The sequence below is a fragment of the Meles meles genome, chromosome 19 (assembly GCF_922984935.1).
Source record: "Meles meles chromosome 19, mMelMel3.1 paternal haplotype, whole genome shotgun sequence".
Lineage (NCBI taxonomy): Eukaryota > Metazoa > Chordata > Mammalia > Carnivora > Mustelidae > Meles > Meles meles.
In genome coordinates, this window is record NC_060084.1 from 37,962,230 (window position 1) to 37,985,573 (window position 23,344).

The 23,344-nt window shown below is 37.2% G+C and overlaps 1 protein-coding gene and 1 pseudogene across 1 annotated transcript in view; one reads left to right on the top strand and one right to left on the bottom strand.

The window, feature by feature from the left end:
- Positions 1-809: 809 nt before the first annotated feature.
- Positions 810-23,344, top strand: part of URI1 (URI1 prefoldin like chaperone) — an 87,721-nt gene continuing 65,186 nt past the window's right edge. Inside the window, exon 1 of the mRNA XM_045988623.1 lies at positions 810-1,255. Within this exon, the coding sequence (XP_045844579.1) occupies positions 1,133-1,255 (123 nt within the window). The 5' untranslated portion in view covers positions 810-1,132. The remainder of the gene's footprint in view (positions 1,256-23,344) is intronic.
- LOC123931171 lies at positions 10,154-21,445 on the bottom strand (annotated as a pseudogene).

The window sequence follows — 23,344 nt, forward strand, 5'->3', positions numbered from 1 at the left end:
TGAGGAAAAGAGAGGAATTAACATTGACCATTTGCCCAAGTTTTCTTTTCGTCTTCCTTTGAAGCAAATGGAAAAAAGGGTCTATCTGGACTGGGGAGCAGGCCAGGAGAGAGGGAACAGAAATAGAGCAATCAGGCACACGAAGGTGTAAACTGCAGGTAACTTCAAGCCCATTCCCATCTGTACAATGCCGAAGGAACAGGATCTACCCATTCCTGTTAGGAATTGGAGCAGAGGTGGTTGTTAGGCCAAGGCCAGTTCCAGCCAGTAAGCATTAATTGGGTGCCTACTGTGTACAGAGGCCCTAGGAGAAAAGGGGCATAGTTCTGAAATAAGAGAAAAAGAATGGGCAGAGTTATCCTTGAAAAATCTCTTAAATAGTCCAAACAAAGCACTATATTAATACAATCACAGTAATTAATACACGGCAAAATATAATTGCATATTTTAATTCATTAAACAGGCACAGGGAAGAGTTGACTTTGCTAAAATTAAATGTCCTAACGAAACTGCTTTGGTGCATAAACTGAGCCCCTATCTCCAGACGCAGCGCTAAGCGACTGGAGCATGGAGGATGAAAGGGCATAGTGCTCACCTCCAGGAGCACTCTCTGAGCATCAATGCCGCTAGAATGAAAGCTTCCAGAGGGCTGCAACCGAGCACAGCCTACTAAGCCTACTCCAGCCGCTACGCTCCCTCACCACGTGACTCGCCCTGGGGGGCGGGGCCAAGGGAGGAGGTTACGCACGCGCTTCCCGACGTGCCGCGCGGGGCGGGGAGAGAGGCGGAGTTTACGGGGGAGGCGCGGAGGAGGCGCGGCCGTCACAGGACTCCTGTCTCGGCCCGGCCACCGGACAGGCGCCTCTGGCTCTCACCGGCCCGCCTGCTGCTTTCAGCCCGCGGCGGCGGCGGCGGCAGCGGGCGGCATGCGTGTGTGAGATGCGGCCGCGGGCAGCCCGGACGCGAGCAGCGGCCGCCGCGGTAGCGGAGAAGGCGGGCGCGGCCTCCTCAGCGCGGGGCGCGCAGTGCATGAGGGCGAGCACGCGGGCTCTGGGCAGCCGCCGGCCACGCCGCCTCCATAAACATTTGTTTAGGACTCGTTCGCCCCGCTGAGGCCCCGGTTGCCCCCGCCATGGAGGCCCCGTCCGACCCCGGGCCCCAGGCCTCGGCCTCGGCCTCAGCCTCAGCCTCAGCCTCGGCCGCAGCGCCGCTGCGTGCCCCGGAGGTGGCGAGGCTCCGCGAGGAGCAGGAAAAGGTAACAGGCCCCGCTCCGGGCCCCGCGCTTCCGCGGGTGGTCTGGGCAGGCGCCCGCCGCCCCCTTTCCCGGGACTGGGACCCTCCTCGGGGCCCGACACCCCTCCCTCTCGCCCGCCCTGGCGGGCCCCTCCTGCCGTCTGTGGGCCGCAGCCGTCTGGTGTGGGGCGCAGCTCGATCCTGACCCCGTGCCGCGGGGGAGCACCGCCTTTGGGCCTGGAGAGAGAAAGTGTTGGGAGAAACTTTTGTCACGTGCTTTTGTTGTCTTTTGTCTGGAGCCCTTTGACCTTCGAGGGGAGGGAAGGGATGGGGGAGAGGGAGGTGACAATCTGTTTAACTGGCCTATCTAAGTGAGGTTTTAGACGTTAGGAATGCAACGGTGCGTGGGAATTTTGTGGCGTCGGGGGACGCGGTTAATGGAAGTGCTCACCTTACCCCCTTAAAAAAAAAGCTGTTGCTAAATGTATACTCCTTGTTACTCTTGACCTGATCGCTTTTAGAAGTTTTATTAGGTTTGTAATGATACCCTTCGTGTGCAATTCCAGCTTTGTTTAGTTTTTGTCAAAAATAGAACGCTGTTTTATTACATTTTAACTCCAGTCGTATCATATGTGAGTTTTAATCTGCCAGTGTAGAGAGAAGAAAGTTTCGCATTTCTTAATGGGATTGTATATGAAAAAGTTTGCCCAATTTAAGAAATACAGTGTTAATGTTTAATTTGGGACCCCCCCCCCTTTGGATTCTGTAGCATTTCAGGTTCAGGTGATTTGCTGAAAGTTTGAAATTCTTTGACAAGCAGCATTAATTTACTTAAAAAGGTCCTAGACCATTTTGGGAGTATCTTGGTTAAAAGAGTTGCGAAGTTGTTTCAAAAGTTTAACAGTGGGAATCCCTGTCTTCTTCTGTTGAACATTCTTGTATAAAAATAACTACTTACATAGGTATATAAATATACTCAGTTCAGCTGGATGTGGGACTTTTGATACAACCTGAAAAATCCTGGCTTGCTTGGAAGCTATCTGTCAGGATGACTGTGAGAATCTTTCCTACTTTGTTCTAGTTCTAAATTATTGTATGCATTGTATTTCCTTTTCTGACAGCCATTTTTCCCCCCCTAGTGCCTTGTACAACTGCTGGGTTTTAAACTTGGCTTTTTTTTTTTTTTAAATCCAACAAATGTTGTGTATTTAAATTAGAAGACATTAATGGATCTTATTATTATCATTTTTCTTTTTTGGAAGAGAAAAAAGACCGCTCTTCCTGAGAAGAATTTATTCATTTTTGTCAAAACTATTTACATTTTTTGTTCTTTTAGGAAGTGTGAAATAGAGTCTTAGAAGATGTTGTTCCCATTGCCTTTAGTGTATTCTGTAGAGAGATTACTCTTGTCTCTTTCATAGTATAATGTGCATAATGCTGACTTGATATGTTTTCTTCTGTTTGTCATGGTAAAAAGAGACATCCTTAGTTTTATTCTGATGTCAGTGTGGCTGAAATACAAAGGATACATTTTGGGGTGCTCTGAACAGCTTTCTGGTATAGTATTCAGTTACATTTGAAGACTGCCTTTTCAGTTACAGTCCTGTGGGAACCGAAATAACTATTTTCAGTAGACATTGGCTGTGTTACCAAATTACTTTTCTGTGTTGTGTTAATGTTTTGGCACATAAAGTAAGAAAGTGCATGTGTGTCATGGGTATGTAAATCATTCCCAGTTGATGATAAAACCCTTCCCTAAATAGACTACACTGTATTTTAAAGGATCTGTTTCTGTGAACAGGAGACCCATAATGCCACAAAATATACTGGTTAGATAGCTATACTTTAATTATAGTTTAGTATAGGAAAACTACCTAGTAAATACTCAATTAAAATTTTTTGTGAGGGACTTTATTTAGGCTTTAAAACCAACCTGGCCATAGTACAGTAATAATAGAAGTGTTGGGACATTCTTAGAATGAAAAAAGGGAAAATGTCATTGTAGCTTTGTATTTGTGTGGCACTTATTGTTTTTTTAATATAAATCCAGTTAAATGTGCTTTAGGACTTCAGTTTTCCCAGTGGGAGAGAGAATTAACATCTGAAGATAGTGATGTGAATGACTTCGTGTGTGTGTGTGTGTGTGTGTGTGTACATAGCTTGTAGGCTTTAGATGCAGAGGAGAGAAATTAATTCATTACATGCAACGGATACTTTAGATTTAGGGCATTAATTTCGCTGGGAGCCTTGTTGGAGAAAGGCTGCCAGGTACTGTGGTTTAAATGTTGGCTCTCACTGTTTTCTGTTGTTGTTGTTGTTGTTTGTTTTTGTTTCGTTTTTTTCAAATTCAGCTAAGAAGTATGACAAGTTGGCTCCTCTCTCTGTTTTTCCCTTGTTTATGTTTGGAGCACTGAATAACAAGACAAAAAATTACTGACTGAGGAAAAAAGACAAAAGGAGGGGCATTAATGAGCCACAGCCCTGACAAATGACAACATCTGTAATAAATGGACAGGATCAAATATTTTAACATTGTTTTCATATATAGCATCAAAGCTGAAACATTTTCAAAAACTTTTTTTTTTTTTAGTTAAAGCGTCTTTTTGTTTCTTTTTGATGTAACAAAAAGACATGTACAGAAAGGTTCCCTGTAGCTTTATTTATAATAATTTAAAATTAAAAATCCAACAATGAAAAATTAAAAATTCAACATTAGGATATTGATTAGAACATGACAGTATGAGGAGCTTTTATGCAGGCATTTAAAATGGTAGAGCAGTATGTGTCGGGTGGTTACAGTTACATTTATATGTATGTAAGTATTCACCATTTATATAGGTAAACACCATTACATGTTTTTAAAGCACACAATTTCATTTCTTATTTTAGCTAAAAGTGAGTGAAATTGGATGGGATTTTAGCTCTTTCGATAAAGGCTGTTGATAAAACTTATTTTAATTAATTGTTATGAAAACTGGAATGTTGTATCTTTAATTGCTAAATACATTCTGGGCCTGAAAAATGGCTCTTGGCTAGTTGGAACACCAGTTAGTGTGGTTTATTTTCTTGGTTATTCCAGAATTGATAGGTATAATTTATTCAAACATCCATTCCCCAGTTGATTTCCTTTTTTCCTTATTCCTTGGAGGTTTTATTTGCTCTTAATTCTCTGTCAGAAGATTACAGGGACAAGAACTTGGCTCATCTTCCCCCCCCCTTCTTTTAACTAAATACGGTTTTATCAATGACAGTAAAATATTTGGTGAAAAAAATGTGAACTACTTTGGAGCCTCTTTAGACTGACCTGTGTGCCATATAAGTTATGATCTAGGACTGTAGTGGGCTGTTCTAGGGAAGTTTCCTCATGCTTAGATCTTGTTAAATTTAGTTCTATCTTCAAGTTGCATTATGTTGAAATTTTGGTTTCTTGGCCAGGGTAATATGTCTACGATATTTGCATTTTATATTTCCAGGAACTATTACTTTTATTAGCAGAATTATTGACATTTTATTGTAACATGAAAAAAGTGGTATATAGTATTGTTTTCATAGGTTTATTTGTAGGATGATAGTAACTTTGGGGAATTCACGAGTATAATATTATTATGATTACTGCTGAGTGGTTTTATACTTGTCCATTGGAATTTGGAATAATTTTTGCTTTCCTGATATAGAACCTGGATTCACACTAAATATTTCAAATTTTTCATAAAGCAGAACAACTAATTTAACTTAATGGAGTGTTTTCATATTTCTTCTGATAAACTGAACTGCACATAGTTTAAGAAACTGTCAGCCTTGTAACCTATACAACAGCTGTTCTCTCTAAACCCAGAATCCAAACATGTAACTTTTCAACCACTACTGAGCACTTCTGCATGCCAGGCTTGTATCTGCCGCACGCAGGCACATGTCTACTACATTCCTCTGCTGAGGACACAGTAATGAACAAAATAAAGTCCTTGCTTTTATGGAAGTTACATTCTGGTGGTAAAAGCATGGAGTAGGCACGTTTAAAATGTCAGGTGGTTTGTGATAGGTAAAGCTAGGTAGAAAAGAAAGTTTTGGTAAAGGAGTGTATTTTCGAAAAGAGCTTTCTAGTCAGGGCAGCCAGCTCAGAATGAATCATGGTGAGAGCTGTGCCAGGTCATTGTAAAGATTTTGGTTTTTATTTTTATGAGATGAGAAGCCATTGGAATGTGTTTTGAGAATCATACTGATCTTAAATTATAAACATCCATTTCTCAGGTGTGTAGAAAGGGATAATGAGATCGGCGAGTTGTATCATATATCATGAAAATTCTGTCTACTAGGCTGATACTAGAATCTTCCTTGACTCAGTTTTTCAGGTGAACAATTTGGATGGTTTGTAATTTTTGCCCTGAACTTCTAGTGGGGATTTTGTCTTCAGTTCTACCTATGAGGCTTGTTTTCCAAAGTGGTTATACCAACTTACACTCCTTGTCAGCCGGGGTGAAGGCGCTAGCTCTTGCGTGTTCTCAGAGACCTTCGATAGTCTAAATGCTAGACATTTTAATATTGACTAATAGGGTTGGTCACCTTTTCAAATAGTTATTGGCCATTTGCTTTTTTGTTTTGTTTGTTTCTGGTAAAATAACCTGCTCATCTCTTGTCCATTTTCAGTTGGGATGTTCACCATATTCTAATTGGTGCATAGCAGTTCTTTATGTACTTTTGATATGAGTACTTTTTAAGGAATGCTTTGTAAATTTCTACTCTAGTCTTTGGCTTGACTAACAGTCTGTAATGCTGTCTTTTGATGAAGAGAAGAAATTCTGAATTTTAACCATCCTTTATGATTGGTGTTTGTGTGTGTGTGTGTGTGTGTGTGTTTGGTCTTGTTTTTAGGAAGTCTTTCCTACCCTAATATTCTCTTCTAGCTTTATTGTTTTGCCTTTCATGTTTAGATCTACAGTCTACCTGAAATTGATTTTGTGTATAATGGGGGATTGGGGTCAGATTTCATTTTTACCATTCCTAGTTGCTCCATCACTGTTTATTGGAAAGATTGTCCTTTTCCATTGCATCATTGTTTTTGTCATAAAGAAGGTAACTATATGTGTGGGTCCATTTCTTGACTCTGTTCCAAGGGCCTGTTGTCTTTTCTTGCAAACCTACACTAATTATTATAGCTTTATAAGTCATCTTGATACCTGGTAGTATAAGTGTTGTTGTGATTCCTCAGGATTGCCTTATTTTATCCTTCCAGTTGTTATACTTTTTATTTTTCTTGCCTTTTGCACTGGCTAGAATTTCTAGTGTAAGGTTTAATAAAAATGGTGATGATGGTGGTAGGTGTTAGGGGTAAACTTTCAAAATTTCCAGTCAATGTGATGTTTACTGTGGATATTTTTAGTATTTACTTTTTTTTTTTTTTAAAGATTTTATTTATTTATTTGACAGACAGAGATCACAAGTAGGCAGAGAGGCAGGCAGAGAGAAGAGAGGGAAGCAGGCTCGCTGCTGAGCGGAGAGCCTGATGCGGGACTCGATCCCAGGATCCTGAGATCATGACCTGAGCCGAAGGCAGCGGTTTAACCCACTGAGCCACCCAGGCGCCCTAGTATTTACTTTTTATCAGGTTAAGGAAATTTCCGTATATTCCATGTTAGCTAAGAGTTTTTCTGAATGGGTTTTGAATTTTAGAAAATGCTTTTTCTTCCTCTTTCTTTCTTTTTTTTTTTAATAAAGAGAGGGAGGGGGAGAAGGGAGAATTTCAAGCAGACTCCATGCTGAGCACGGAGCTGGCAGGGCTCAATCCCATGACCCTGAAATCATGACCTAAGTGGAAATCAGGAGTCAGATGCTTAACATACTGAGCCATGCAGCTGCCCCTAGAAAATGCTATTTCTAAATTGAGTTTTATAGGTAACTTATTGAAGACTGTGTTTGGTCTTTCTAATGTTGAGGTTCTCTCTCTCCCTCCTTTTTTCCCCTGCTTTTAAGAAAGGCAGGGTTATAAGTTTGTTTATAGTCAAAGGGGTGTGTGTGTGTGTATAAATGATTTTATTTATTTATTCGACAGAGAGAGAGATCACAAGTAGGCAGAGAGTCAGGCAGAGAGAGGGGGGAAGCAGGCTCCCTGCTCAGCAGGGATGCTGAGGCAGATGTGGGGCTTGATCCCAGGACCCTGAGATCATGACCTGAGGCAAAGGCAGCAGCTTAATCCACTGAGCCACCCAGGCGTCCCCAAAGGTATATTTTTTAAGTAAATGAGTTTTTAGAACTAATTACTTGTGAATTATATTTTATTTTAGAAAAACTTGTTTTAGTTACTGTTATTACCACTTACTGTCATGCCAGTCATGTGCCATTAGAAAAAACAAGTTTGATTTTAGTCTTTTGGAATTTCTTAATAAACATTACGCTACAGTATTTCAAGAAACAAACAAACAAACCCATTTTCATTATATTAGGCCTCTCCACATTAGAGTACAAGACAAGAATAGTTCCAGAACACTGGTGGGGAAAGGGAAGAGGAGGTGCAGAGTCTGTGCTTCAACCATAAGTGCTTGATTTTGTCTTCTCATCTAATGGTTTTAGTATGGGCTTGAAAATTTTATAGCTTGTATCATTCTTTCCTTCATCTCCAGATTGATGTGAGTCTCAGTATTTTTAGTCTGCCCTAGGGCAGTGTTTTGTTTTGGTGGGGGACAGTTTTTCTTATTTAAGCTGTTAAGTTTATTTTGAAAAATTGTAAAAGGACACAAAAATTTAAGGAATAGTTTAGAGTATCAATAATATTTTGTACCATTTTATTTTACTTTATATGTCTATTCTTTTTTCTTTTTTCATTGTTGAACTATTTGAAAGTAAATTGCAGACATTATCATGTCTCCAATACTTAAGCTCATATTCTTTTAGAACAAGGTCATATTTCTACATAAACATAATATCTTTTTTCACACCCAAGAAATGAACACTGGCACACAATGTTATTATTTAATATACTCAGATGTCCTCAGTTTTTCTAAAAATGTTTTTTATAGCTCTCTTTCCATCCAAGATCGCATTTGGCTGTCTTTCCCTTAGGTTCCTTTCATCTATAATAACCCCCTTGCCACCTTTCATCTTTATGAATTTGGTATTTTTGAAGAGTTGACAAAAGTTTTGTTATAGAATGGCCCAGAGTTTAGAAATTTGTCTTGAATAAAATCATGAAAAAATAGTTAAACATTTATGACAAGAATACTACATAGATGATGATAACTTCTCACTGCCTCACAGCAGGAGATACATGTTACTTTATCTCGTGATTGGTGTTGCTAATTACTTGTTTAAGGGGGCATCTGCCAGATCTTTCCACCATAAAAGTACCCTTTTCCCCTGTGTAGGATTAAGTGCTTTAAATGCTAATAATGCCTGAAGACTCTACATACCCTGTTCCCCAACAACCCTTTGCCATGGGTATTCCTTGCCTGAATTAGTTATTATATTAATGTTTGCAAATTAGTGATTTTCTAATCATCTATGTTGATAGCTGGCAGTTTTCTGTAAAGAGCCTCTTCCCTTCTTTTACTATTACTATAAACTTTTTTTTTTTTTTTAACATTTAGTGTGTGATAATTTGTCATTATTCCTTGTGATGCTTAAATTGTTACAGTTTGGCCTTTGGGAGCCCCTTGGCATGTTCCATAATTCCTTGATGATTACTCTGGTTTTGGGCCCAAGATATTTGGGTACAAGGTATCCCAGGCTTACCTTGTAGTATTCTTGCTTGAGTCCTGAAATTAACTATTTCTTCAAAGAGCCCTGTTTCTTTTAAATGAGAAATCGTTAGAAATCAAGATCTGGGCTCCAGGGGCGCCTGGGTGGCTCAGCGGGTTAAAGCCTCTGCCTTTGGCTCAGGTCATGATCCCAGGGTCCTGGGATCGAGCCCCGCATCGGGCTCTCTGCTTGGCTGGGAGCCTGCTTCCTCCTCTCTCTCTCTCTGCCTGCCTTTCTGCCTACTTGTAATCTCTATCTGTCAAATAAATAAATCTTTAAAAAAAAAAAAAAAAAGATCTGGGCTCCAGTATTGCTCACTGCTACTGGGGTGTTAATTTCATCAAGGCCTTTCAGTGGATAGTGGAAATATATTATCTTTCAGTATACCAGGAAAAATAGTCATCATGTTTTCCAGGTCCTAAGTCCAAGGGATCCTTTTTACTTTTTATTTTTTGAAGTAATTACACATAATTTACAGAAGTGAGAATAAGGGGTAGTGATAATCTTATTAGCTATCTTAATAAGAATTTAAACATTGCTAGCCTCTTTGTATTAAGTAAATTTTGGTATACAAAGATCATGTGAGATTTAAGAACACTGCCACATGTCCTTTTAGAAAAAGGAGATAATCCAGGTTCTTGCTGCGTACTATTACTTGATGAAGTTCTTGTTGAATGACTAATTGGATGGGAATACTTGCTTTCCTTTGTGTTCTTAGAAGTGTATTGTTGTGGGGCGCCTGGGTGGCTCAGTGGATTAAGCCACTGCCTTAGGCTCAGGTCATGATCTCAAGGTCCTGGGATTGAGCCCGCTTCCTCCTCTCTCTCTGCCTGCCTCTCTGCCTACTTGTGATCTCTCTCTCTGTCAAATAAATAAGTAAAATCTTTAAAAAAAATACATTAAAAGAAGTGTATCGTTGTTCATTCATTGATTTATTTTTTTTCTCCTCAATTCAAGTCAGTCATCTCTTTTTTTATTGTACACATTTAGTTTTATTGTAACAAAGCAACTTGTACACTTTTAACGTTTAAAACTGAGCATCATCTTTCCAGTGAAACAAAAAGAAAATTTAAAAATAAACAGGAACAAAATTACAATAGAGAATGTCAATTCCAAATAAGATCCTACAAGTTCTGCTGATTCTCCCGTTGAGTGGCAGGGCTCAGGTCATCATTAGGAGAGTTATATTTTAAAAGTGTCATCTTAAACTGCAAGGATGTCCGTTAAACATCACAATTAAACATGCCAAAAGAGAAGCCATGTTGTCAAAATGCCCACTTAACCCACCCAAACATCTCAAACCCACCCTTTGCTGACCTTCTATAACCCCATTTTTTAAAGTTTTTTTTCTTTTTTTTAAACAAGAGAAAGTAGACAGGTACATGTTGGTAAATGCTAACTGTCCATATTCACATAGAGACACAGTGTAATCTCTGATCCCAATATACAGAGAAAGGAGGAAAAAAGCTAGAATTCTATGCACTACTACACAGGGGCCTAGCACCCTCCAGCTTCCAGCAGAGCTAAGGGAGCAGAAGGTTTTTCTTTTTTCCCACAGAGCACGGTGGTGTTGATTCCATAAAGTTTTTGTTTTTGTTGAGACAGGAAGGGACAAAAATGAATTTGGAACAAAAAGGGGTAGAGATTCTTTTCCCACTGTATTCTGCTCAAGATATTTCCCCCCAAAATAAGCTGAGAACCACGGTATAAAGGGAGAGAAAAAGGAGACTTCAAAAAACAGGGCGAATGAGCACGAGAGGAGAAAAGAAAAAGGAAAAAAAAAAAGCAGCTTGCTCCCAGGGACTGAAGAAAATTAAAAAAGGAAGGTTGGAATCCATCAGTGTTCCATTAGTCATCTTCTCCTTCATCCTCTTCTCCTTCCTCCCCCTCATCATCATCTTCATCTTCCTCACCTTCATCCTCATCTCCTTCTTCATCAATATCTTCCAATCCTTCTTCTTCTTCATCATCATCATCATCATCATCATCTCCTTCTCCTTCCCCTTCTTCGTCATCCATATCGGGAACCAAGTAGTACTGTAATGGATTTGGCCAAATATCATCTTTGATGACCTCTCCTAACTCATCTGTGCCTGCATCAGAATGGTCAGTAAACCAGGTGACGAAGCTCTCTGGTTCCTCATGCTGTCTCTTCCTGCTGGCTTTGTTTTGTGTTTGACGTGAACGTTTCGTCAAATCCTTTCCAGATTTCCATTTGATTTCAGTGGACTTTGAAGATGGATCACCACTCTCATTCAGATGAAATTCTTTGGAGAGAACTTTATTTTCAAAGTAAGGGTTTTCATCAAAATAAAGATCTATTCTGTAACCTGATTTAATATCTTCAAATTCTGTCACTTCGAGTCTTGTCAAATAATGCAGCGCCTCTTCATCCTTCTCCCCAAGCAGTGCAGACACTTGTGGATGGTGACAAATGTTGTTACCCCCAAATTGGGGATTTTGGCGATCAATTCCGACCTCTTCTGAAAAAATGGTTGGCGGAGTTTGTTATATTTCTGTTCTACTTTCAAAATCTCCTCACTGGCTTGTTCATTAACTCTGTCTATTTCATTTTGTACTTCATCAATATGTTCAATTGCTTCTTGCTCTTCTTTTTCTGAGGTCTCGTTGGCCCCGTCGTGGTTGGAGTTGAGCTGCTTTTTACTGCAAGTCAGTCATCTTTTATTCAACATCCACTATATTCAAGTATGTGTAGTTCTCTTCCCAGTTTGTATGGTTTGTTCTAGGATTTAGGGAGATACAAGGATAAACCATTACATAATCTTTGCTTTCAAAATTCATTTCCAGTGCTGTTACCTCTCCTCCCTCTCCCATTCTCTTGAGTCTCTGACCTCAGGAAGCTTACTTAAAAACCTGTAGGAGTGAAAAAAGAATAGAATTTAGAGATCTTTTATTTCAGCAATCTTATTTATTGTGATAAAATACATACAAAGTAAAATTTGCTATGTTAACCATTTTAAGTGTACATTTCCGTGGCATTAAATACATTCACTGTTTTGCAGCTGTCACCACTGTTTATAAAGCTTTTTCAATACCCCAAACAGAAAGTCTATAACCATTAAGCAGTATCTCTCATTCTCCTCTCTTGAGCCCCTGGTTACCTCTAACCTACTTTCTGTCTATATGAATTTATCAGTTCTAGATATTTCATGTAAGTGGAATTGTATGATCTTTGTCCTTTTGTGAGTGGCTTATTTCATGTAGCATAATGTTTTCAGGATTTGTCCATGTTGTGTATTACAGCCTTATTTCTGTTTATGACAATAATATTCCATTGTAGGTATATACCATATTTTGTTTATTTGCTCATCTCTTGATGAATACATAGATTGTTTCTGCTTTTTTGCTCTTGTGAGTGATGTTGCTATGAACATTGGTGTACAAGTATCTGAGTCCTTGTTTTCAGTTCTTTATGGTGTGTACCTGGGAGTGGAATTGCTGGGTCATATAGTAATATGACATAATGTGTTTAATATAAACATAATGTGTTTAACCTTTTGAGGAATGGCCAACTATTTTCCACAGCATTTGCACAATTTTACATCAGTAGTGCATGAGGTTTCCCATTTTTTCCACATCTTTGCCAACACTTTTCATTGTTTTTATTTTTTTTAATTTTTTGATTTGTTTATTTGACAGAGATCACAAGTAGGCAGAGAGACAGGTAGAGAGAGAGGAGGGGAAACAGGCTCCCTGCTGAGCAGAGAGCCTGATGCAGGGCTCCATCCCAGGACCCTGAGATCGTGACCTGAGCTGGAGGCAGAGGCTTAACCCACTGAGCCACCCAGGCACCCCCTTTTCATTGTTTTTGATTATAGCTATTGTAATAGGTGTGGAGCTATCTCATTGTGGTTTTGATTTGCATTTCTCTAATAACTAAGGATGTTAAGTATCTTTCCATGTGTTTATTAGCCATTCAGATGTCGCTTTGGAGAAATGTCTATTCAAATCCTTCGTCCATTTTCAAGTTGGGTTTTTTTTTTTTTTTTGGTTGTGCTACAGTTCTTTATTCTAGGTATTAAACCCTTATCAGCTGTGTGATTTGCAAATATTTTCTCCTATAGATTGTCATCTCACTTTCTTGATAATGTCCTTTGTACACAAGTTTTTAATTTTGATGAAGTCCAGTTTCTATTTTTTTCTTTGGTTGCTCATGCTTTAGTGTCATATCTAAGAACAAAATTGTCAAATCGAGGGTGGTGAAGATTTATACCTGTTTTCTTCTAAGAGTTCTGTGGTTTTATCTCTTATATTTACATCATTGAGTAAATTTGAGTTACTTTTGTCTATTGAGTTAATTTTGAATTAATTTTGTATATTGCCTATTAGTTGTTGAGTTTGAGAAAATTTAGGATTTTGTCATCTGAAGATTCATAATCTGAGACTTAATTTATATTAATTTATATTATCATTTTTTACCTTTGTGTAGTGCAAATATGGTAGCTACTAATCACATGTGGTTACTAAGTTTAAAATTCAGAATAATTAAAATGAAATAAAATTAAAAAATTAAATTTCTTAGTTGAATTGACCACATTTCGCATATTTAATAGCCGTACATTGTTGCATTGGAGAGTGCTGATTTTGAAGCTTTTCATCATGAAAGAAAATTCTATTGGACAGTACTGGTCAAGAGAGCTGCTGTTTATAAAATTCATATTCTTATTTGTTTAATAATTGTGAAATGTCTTCTCTAACTTTTTTTCTCCTTGCCATTATGGACAGAAAATGAAAATTTCTGAATTGTCAGCTGTTTAAAGCTAAAAACAGACTACAAAGATAGTGTCTCTTGGTCTTTATACTTCTTTTGAAAGATGATATAGTACTTTGGACAGTACAATGAGAAAACAAGAATGACTTTTCACTAGTGATTGCAGTATCCTTCTAGGTGATTCCATGACCCCCCCCCCATTTTACTGTATAATTCTTTTTTTAAAGCATAGTTAGGAAAAATTAGTAATCATGAAGTATAATTACTAGGGTGATGAAATAGCAAGACATAGGAAAAATACAATCACTAGGATCCCATAATGTACTTTAGACTTACAGAAAGGTTCACTGTACCCATATAATCTTTGTAAGATGAAATGAGTTTTAGTTTTTTAATAAGTAAATTTTCTCCATTATTTGGAAGACCTTTAAGAAGTCATGAAATGGCAGTCTTTGCAAATAACTAGAACTACTCAGAAAAGAAAGTTGAAAACAAAATTATTTGGTGGATCCTGAAACTTTCCATTCAGATCATTACCACAGGGTTCTTCTTTAACTTTCTGCCATCTGTATTTGAATCTCCCTTCTTCCATAGTAAAAGCCTGGGTTCTCAGCAACATCTTCATTTGTTCATTTGTTCTATCCTACAATATACACAAAATAGTTTTAGAATTACTACACTAATACCATTGCTAACAGCAAACCTGTGAAGTGAAGCTCAGGATCTCCTTGCAGTTCCATTTGTTCTTACAGAATTAACCCCCTTATGGGTGTAGAGTTAAGATACTGCTCTCAAAAGTGCTTGAATTATTATTACTTTAACTTTAACTGCAGTTATCTCTTGGATTTGATGACAGTTTCTATTTGTATTGAATTGTAGTATTTGCTTTTTTTAAAATTAGTTTGACTTAGTTTTGTTTTATGAATTCATAAAACATCTACGTGTTTTATACAGTTGTATAAAATCACAACTGTCTAAAGATACACTAAGATAATTAATTCCATTTTTCTATCCCAGTTGATGTTTCAGTAATCTCTAGTGTATCCTCCCTGTGTTTCTTATTTAAAAATATACTCTTATCTTCCCTCCCACCTTCTTACACACAAGGTAGCATGTTATATTTTGCCTCTTGTTTTTCTCATTAAATTTATACCTATGAATTACTCTGGTTCATAGAGCTCTTCCTCATCATATTTTATGGTTGCATAGTACTCTATTGTGTAGTATTTTTTTTTTTTCCCAACTGGTATCTTTTTGATGGGCACTTAGTGGTTTTCAGTCTCTTGGTAATGCAAATAATGTTTCAGCAGGTTACTCTGTTACATTGTTTCTCATTTATGAGGTGATTTCATGTGAAGTCCTAGAGGTGTGATCATTGATTTGAAAGGTAAACTGTTTTTGCTTATGAACTGTACTTATTTTCTTAAAGAATATTAGTCAGTTCAAGATATTAAGTAAAAAGAGTTAAGAGGACTAGAAGAATAAGATGGTCAAAACCTAGAGAACAGGGGCGCCTGGGTGGCTCAGTGGGTTAAAGCCTCTGTCTTCACCTCAGGTCATAAGCTCAGGGTCCTGGGATTGAGCCCCGCATCGGGCTCTCTGCTCAGCGGGGAGCCTGCTTCTCCCCCGCCCCCCCCCCCCCCCCCCCCGCCTCTCTGCCTGCTTGTGAACTCTGTCTGTCAAATAAATAAATAAAATCTTAAAAAAAAAAAACAACCCAAACCTAGAGAACAGTGTGTTTGGTTCCTTGAATTTCCTATTTCCTGTGCTCTCCACAGCTATTTTCAAGGTATTTCTTACCTGGAGGCAGTAATTCCTTCCTGGTCTTGGTGGTTCCACTCTTACTCCGTTTCTGCCTGTTTTTGGGAGCTGCCTTTTTTTTTTTTTTTTTCCAAACAACATAAATAGAATGGTGTCACTTTTGTCATTCTAAGTCCCCTTAGAATGTGATTTGAGACTCTTGTACTGTCTGACTCATCTTTTTAGCTTCATTTCTGGTATTCCTCACTTATTTACTGTACCTTAGAATGTTATTTGAGACTCTTGTATTGTCTGACTCATCTTTTTAACTTCATTTCTGGCTACTCCTCACTTATTTACTGTACCTTAAGGTAATGACATGTTTTTTGGGGGGGGGGGGGCAGAATACCCTAAGCACGTTTTAAAAAAAAAATTCTGTATTCTAAAGAAATTCCAATACAATATAGCAAAAAAAACCCCAAACCTGTTTAATTTATGGATTTGATCATTGTTCCTAAAACTTTGATTTCTTTGATTTTTAAATTTTGTTTTTTTTAATCTTTTGGAGAGAGCACATGCATGCACAAGCAGGGCAGGGGGAGGGGCAGAGGGAGAGGAAGAGAGAGAATCTTAAGCAGACTCAAGTGTGGAGCCTGATGTCGGGCTCCATCCCACGACCCTGAGATCATGACCTGAGCCGAAATCAAGAGTTGGATGCTTAACTGAGTGAGCCACCCAGGTGCCCCTGATTTCTTTATGAATCAAGTAATAAAGTAATTGCAAATGAGTGCTTTTTGCAAGGAACGAAATGAATGCTTTTTGCAAGGAACGAAAAGACAAGACTGAGTTTCATTCCAGACACTGTGCTGGATACTGTGATAAATAGGGTATTTTTTTCTGCCCTCATGGGACTTACAGATTTATAGGGAAATATGTTAATAAAACGTAATACAGTGTGATAATCTTCTCTTTTTAATTTTTTGCTTTTCATGTACTTCTCAAGCTTAATGTAAGCTAGTCTCCATCTTTTCACTGAAATTACTAGTTTGCCAAACTCAGTGGACCTTTTCTCAGTTCTGGCCTTACTTGACCTCTGTGCTTCATTTGAAACTTTCATTGCTCCATGTAAACTACTGAAAACTGTGTACCCTAGGAACTTTTGTGATTTCACTTTTTTGGCGGGGGGTCTTCTGCCTCTTCTACTACGTAGTCTCTAGTTTCTTCATCTGATTCTTAAATATTAGCAATCCCTGTACTTTTCCATTTTTTTTAAAGATTTTATTCATTTATTTGGCATAGAGAGATCACAAGTAGGCAGAGAGGCAGGCAGAGAGAGAGAGAGAGAAGAGGAGGAAGCAGGGCCCCTGCTGAGCAGAGAGCCCAATGCGGGACTCGATCCCAGGACCTGAGATCATGACCTGAGCCGAAGGCAGCGGCTTAACCCACTGAGCCACCCAGGCGCCCCTGTACTTTCCATTTTTGGCCATCCTCACTGGTTATTCTGCCTGTGCTCTCTCATGTACTCCTGTATGTCCTCTGCTCTTGCCCACATCTGTTGCTTTTGGGCAGCTTCTGTTGGATGTGCCATAAACAGTTAAGTCTCATTTACTAAAATTGAATGGGTCACCTTTGTCCCTAATCTACATGTTGTACATCCTCATCCCAATTCTGGGCAGCACTGTTCAAACCAGAATCTTTTTAGCCTACCCTGATCCATCTCTTTAATACTACTAATTTACTAAATCTTGTCAATTCTCTGTGTGATACATAACTTCTATATTAAGGGACCACTAGCTTATCTTAATTAGGCTCTTATTTGAGAAATAATGTCACATTTTTCAGTTAAATGTTACTGTGTTAGATATTTTCAGTCTTTTTGTTAGCCACCTTGTGTTGCCACATTGTGCTTTTATTTTTGAAGTTCTAATCTGTGAACATGTTATTTCTCTATTAGGTCTTTAAATTTTCTCATCCATCACTTATTCTACCCATCTTACCATGTCTTTCCCACTTGTGTGTCATACTTGTTCTTATTCCTTCAATTTTTTTCTTTTGTGTTAAGATTTTTTTTTTTTTAAAGATTTATTTATTTGACAGAGAGAAATCACAAGAGAGGCAGGCAGAGAGAGAGGAAGGGAAGCAGGCTCTCTGCTGAGCAGAGAGCCCGATGTGGGACTCGATCCCAGGACCCCGAGATCATGACCTGAGCTGAAGGCAGCGGCTTAACCCACTGAGCCACCCAGGCGCCCCTGTGTTAAGATATTTTATAATCTCTTTTAAACTCTGTTAGCTTTATAGTTATGTGGGTCTTATTTTCCTCTCAGTTATTACCTTAAAGATTACAATAAGTAACATTTACTTATTACAGACTACTTTAAATTGGTAGGAGATTTTCATTGACCTTTTGAAATTTGCCACTTAAGAAATAATTTGAATAATTTTTCATAGCTTAATTTTATTGACCAACCCTGTCTCATTTGTGTTATTATCCTATATTTTACCTCTACATATGTTTTTAACCCCTGAAACATTAGAATTATTATGGTTTTAAACATTCTGTTCCATATTTATTTAATTCTAAGTTGGTAGGTTCACCCTTTCCCCAACACCTTTAAGATGCCATTTCATTGTCTTTTGATTTTCTTCATTTCTGTTAGTCTTCTGTCAGTTATATTGTTTTCTTTTCTGAAGAATTTGTATATATTTTCCCCTTTATCTGCTTTTGGATTTTCTCTTTGGTTCTGTCCTTTTTTGCTCTAAATGCCAATTTAAAGTTTTTTTGTTTGTTTTTTTTTTTTTTAAAGATTTTTATTTATTTATTTGACAGATAGAGATCACAAGTAGGCAGAGAGGCAGAGAGAGAGAGAGGAGGAAGCAGGCTCCCCGCTGAGCAGAGACCATCGCCGAAGGCAGAGGCTTTAACCCACTGAGCTACCCAGGCGCCCCTAAATGCCAATTTAGATATCTTCAATTGAACTGTATTCCTATTCACTAACCCTCTGTTATGATGTATCTCTAATCTGGTAGACCCACCTACTAAATACATAGTCTCAGTTAATTGTCTTTTTTATTTACAGAATTTGTTTTCATATTATTTAAGTGGGTTCTTGACCTCTAGAATTGATGTCTCTAACCTTTGCTTTATTTTTGTGAATATGTTTATCATAAAGTATCTTTTAGCTGCAATATGTAAATCAAATGAGGGTCTGTTTTTGTTTTTTTATTTTTACTCTTGGTTTTTCATCAGCTGCTCCTGTTTTCATAGGCTGTCTTGTAATTTTTGATTGGATACCAGACATTGTAGTGAAACATGGTAGAGAGTCTAGGTGATGTTACTTTTCAAACATGGGTAAGTTTCCTTTTAGCAGCCAGTTGAAATTTTATTTCTGTTTGAATATTGTACTTATGCTTAGTGTGTAACCCTTACTCCTAAGGCATGGTTCCAATTTCTTATGGAGTATGTCTTTTTCATAAATTACGTGAATCATATATATGTAATTATGTTTCTCTTCTGTTTCATTGTATTATTTGCCTCTACTGGCATGAATACCACATTTTTTTGCTAGGTCTTGGTATCTAGTAGTAAATTCCTCTTAACTTTGTTCACCTTCGTGATTTCCTTTACTTTTCTTGAGCCTTTGCTTTTTAATGAATATTTGAGAATCAACTTTTCAGTACTTGAGAAGTAACCTGCTGGGGTTTTGCTTGGAGTGCACTAAGTCTAAAGATTAATTGGGGACTGTTGACATTTTTGCACTAAATTTTCTAATCCATGAACATGGTATATCTTTCAGTTTATTTAGTTCTTTTCTAACTTCTTTTGGCATTGGCTTTTAGCATATAAATCTTGCATGTTTTACATTTATCCCTTGATGTATGTTACTTTTAATTGCATTTTGTAATTTATTTGCTGTTTGTTTTTGCTGGTATATGGTCATATACTTGATTTTTATATATTGACTGTTAAATGTATATTCTGATAGTATATGTATAGATATGTACAGGCATGTTGTCTGCATAATAGCAGTTTTATTCTCTTTACTTCTTAAGGCTTTTATTTTATTTTTTGCCTTACTGAATGATGTAGGACCTTTAATATAGTGTTGAATTAAAGTAGTAATAGTAGGCTTCCTTATCTAGTTCTGCATGTCAGGTGAACAGCTTCAAATATTTTATCATAAATGATGTTTGCTGTAGGCTTTTTGTGGGTAGTCTATGAAAATAAGGAATTGTTCTCCTGTTTCTAGTTTGCTCCCTTTATCATGAGTAGATGTGGAATCTTACCACATGCTTTTTCTGTGTTGAGATCTTAATGTGGTGAGTTATTTTGATTTTTAAAAAATATTGAAACACCATTGCATTCCTGGAAACCCCTTTGTTATGATGTGTTTATCTTTTCATATAAGGTGAGATTAAATTTTGTATTATTTTGCTAAGGTGTTTTGTTTCTGTGTTTTGCGAGGGATATTGGTCTGTAGTATTTTTTTGTTTGTTTTCTTGTAATGTTCATGTTTGGTTTTGGTTTCATGGTCATGCTGGCCTCATGAAATAACTTATTTTTGTGTATTTTATAAAAGAGCTTGTATACTATCGGTATTTTTAATTAAGTGTTTGAAATAATTCATTAGTCAAGTTGTCTGGGCCTACTGTTTTCCTTCTGTTAATATTTTAAAATAGGGGGACGCCTGGGTGGCTCAGTTGGTTGGGCAGCTGCCTTCGGCTCAGGTCATGATCCCGGCGTCCTGGGATCGAGTCCCGCATCGGGCTCCTTGCTCAGTGGGGAGCCTGCTTCTCGCTCTGACTTTGCCTGCCACTCTGTCTGCCTGTGATCCCTCTCTCCCTCTCTCTCTCTCTCTCTCTCTGACAAATAAAAAATAAAATCTTTAAAAAAAAAATTAAAAAAAATATTTTAAAATAGGTCTCAATTTCTTTGTTTATAAGAAGACTGTTCACATTTTCTATTTCTAATTGTGTCAGTTTTGGAAATGTGATTTTCAGGGAATATTTCTTTTTATCTGAGTTTTCAAATTTTATTGGCCTTGAGTTATTTGTAATACTCCCTTTTTAATATCTACAGGTTTGTTAGTAATGTCCTGTTTTTAATTAATTTAATTTGCAATTTGTGTGCATGTGTTTTTCTCCTTGATTTCTTTCTATGGGTTTATCAGTTTTATCAGTCTTTTTAAAGGAACAATTTTTGGCTCCCTACATCATTGATTTCTATTTTTATCTTATTCTTCCTTTTAAAAATTTCCTTTTGGCTGATTTTTTTCTAGTTTCTTGAGATGAAAGCTCTTAGAGATGAAAAAGTCATTGATTTTTGCTTTTTTTGGTAATGTATGCATTGTGAGTTTTAATTTTTTCTCTAATCATTATCTTAGGTATCAATCATTTTTCTACCTGACTTTTAATTTTTCCTTTTTGAATTTGTAGTAAACTGTAATATAAAATCATTTAAATCAATTTTAAGCATACATTTCAGTGATATTAGGTATATTCACATTGTTGTGCAACCATCACCATCATTTATCTTTGGAACTTTTTATGCTGTAAAACTGAAACTGTGCATTAAGAAATAACTCCCATTACACCTTTCCCCCATATGCTGGCAACTACTTTTTTATATTCTGTCTATAAATTGGACACTGTAGGTGTCTCACATAAATGGAATCTTATAGTATTTGTCCTTTTGTGACTCTCTTGTTTTATTCAGCATAGTAAAGTTTTGTCCATATTGTAGCATATTTCTGAATTTAATTTTTAAAGTCTGAATGCTGTTCCATTGTATGTATACATGGCATTTTATTATTCATTCAGGAATAACATGAATTGCTTTTACCTTTTTGTTTATTGTGAATAATGCTGCTATGTACTGAGTGTACAAACATGTTTGAGACCTTGCTTTCAACCCTTTTATGTATATAACCAGAAGCGGAATTGCTGGATCATATGGTTATCCTGTGTTTAGTTTTTGAGGAACCATCTTACTGTTTGCCACAGTGGCTGCATCATCTTACATTCCCACCAGTAGTGCACAAGAGTTTCAGTTTTTCTATATCCTTCCAACACTTGTTACTTTCTTCCTCCCCTCTCCCTCCTTTCCTTCCCTTCCTTTTTCTTTTCTCTCAGTTCCCTCTCTCCCTCCCCCATCCCTCCCTCCTTCTGAGCCATTCTAATAGGTGTGAAGTGGTAACTCCTTGTGGGTCTGTTTGATCTACTTTTATTTTTTTTTTCTCTTTTTTTGGCTTTCCTTTGATTTAATCAGATATGTTGCATTTTCTCCCCTTTGTGAGCTGGTGATACTTTTTTTTACTGTAGAAATATGTGTGTGTGTGTGTATGTAGGTATACACACACACATATATTAGCATTAAGTATACTGTATCCTTATACCATCCTTTTTACTAGGTTAATTTTCTTCTAGAGAGCACAACATGAATTCATTTATTCATCCTACCTCTTGCGTTATTGCTTTCATGCATTTTAATTCCATGTTTTAAATACCACAATACTTTATATACTTGTTTGATGTGATCAATACTGATTTACCTTTACTTTTTATATTACCCGTACAGTTGTTCTTAGTTCTTTTTGCATTAATGTTATTCTGAATAGCACTGTAGCATTTTTTTCTCAGCTTTATTGAGATGCAATTGACATACACCAGTATATAAATTTAAGGTGTACAATATGTTGATTTGATATGCTTATATATTGCAAAATGATTATCATCTTGGCATTTTAGCTAGCACCTGCAGCACATCATATATATGTAGTATTTCTTTTAGTGAAAATTTGCTGGTGAAGAATTCTTTTTCTGTTGAAAATGTTGAAGGATCTATTTGCTGTCGTAATTACCAGTTTTCACTTATTTTTTTCAGCACTGTAAGGTTTTACCTTATTTTCTGTTTTCTGTTGTTTTTTGTTGAAGTTCGCTCTAGCTCTTCTAGTTGTTACTTTGAAGGCAGTGTATATCCTCCTTGCTCTTTCTTGATGCTTATAAAATTTTCTTTGGCGGGGAGGGTTTCATTTGCGGAAGTTTGTTGTTCCTTGATGTAATTTTTTTTTTTTCTCTTGCTTGAGGCTGTTAGAGTTTGTAGAATCTGTTGGTTGATACCTTCCTCCTCATTTTGGAAAATCCTGTCGTGGTAGGTTCAGATATTGCTTCTGTCACATATGCTCTTCTTTCTCTTTCTGAGTTTTCAATTATACAGTGTTTTACATTTCTCTTCTTGGTCTTTTTCTGTATTTTCAGTTTTTTTGTTTTCAAATCTCTGGGCTTTAATTTGGAGATTTTTCTTGACCTATAATGAAGCTCAACTAGAAACAAATGATGGTAAAAATGATAATATAAATTAAATCTCAGATTATGAATCTTCAGATGATAGCAGTCAGTGAGCAATGTTCAAAATTAATTCAGAATGGATCAGTGTTGTAAATATAAGAGGAGACATACTGGTATCTCTGGTAAAACAGTGGGCATGCAAGCCGTGATTCAAGCATTATTTCAAGTTCAGAAATAAATACAGGTTACAGTCCCCAATCTGCAATTCAGAAGGCTAAAAAGCACTGAAAACAAAGTTATTCCTAAGTGTGTGGCATATTCATTTGTTGACAAACTGATTGGAACTGATTTGAGTGAGGCACTTATTCCATTTACTTTGAATATTCATATATTTTATTGCCAGTGTTACTGTGTTTAATACAGAGTGGTGTTTCACTGGGGGTTGGTGTTTATAATGTATGTTACGTGTACTGTATTACTTTGTTAAGTTATGACAATTTTTAAACTGAGAAACGTATCTGCTGAGGTTTTTGGCTAGGTGATGGTAGACCCGTACTTTTAAAGGACTGGATGCACGCTTACTGTCAGTATGGCAGATGAATACATTGGTGAATAAAGTAGACGTGA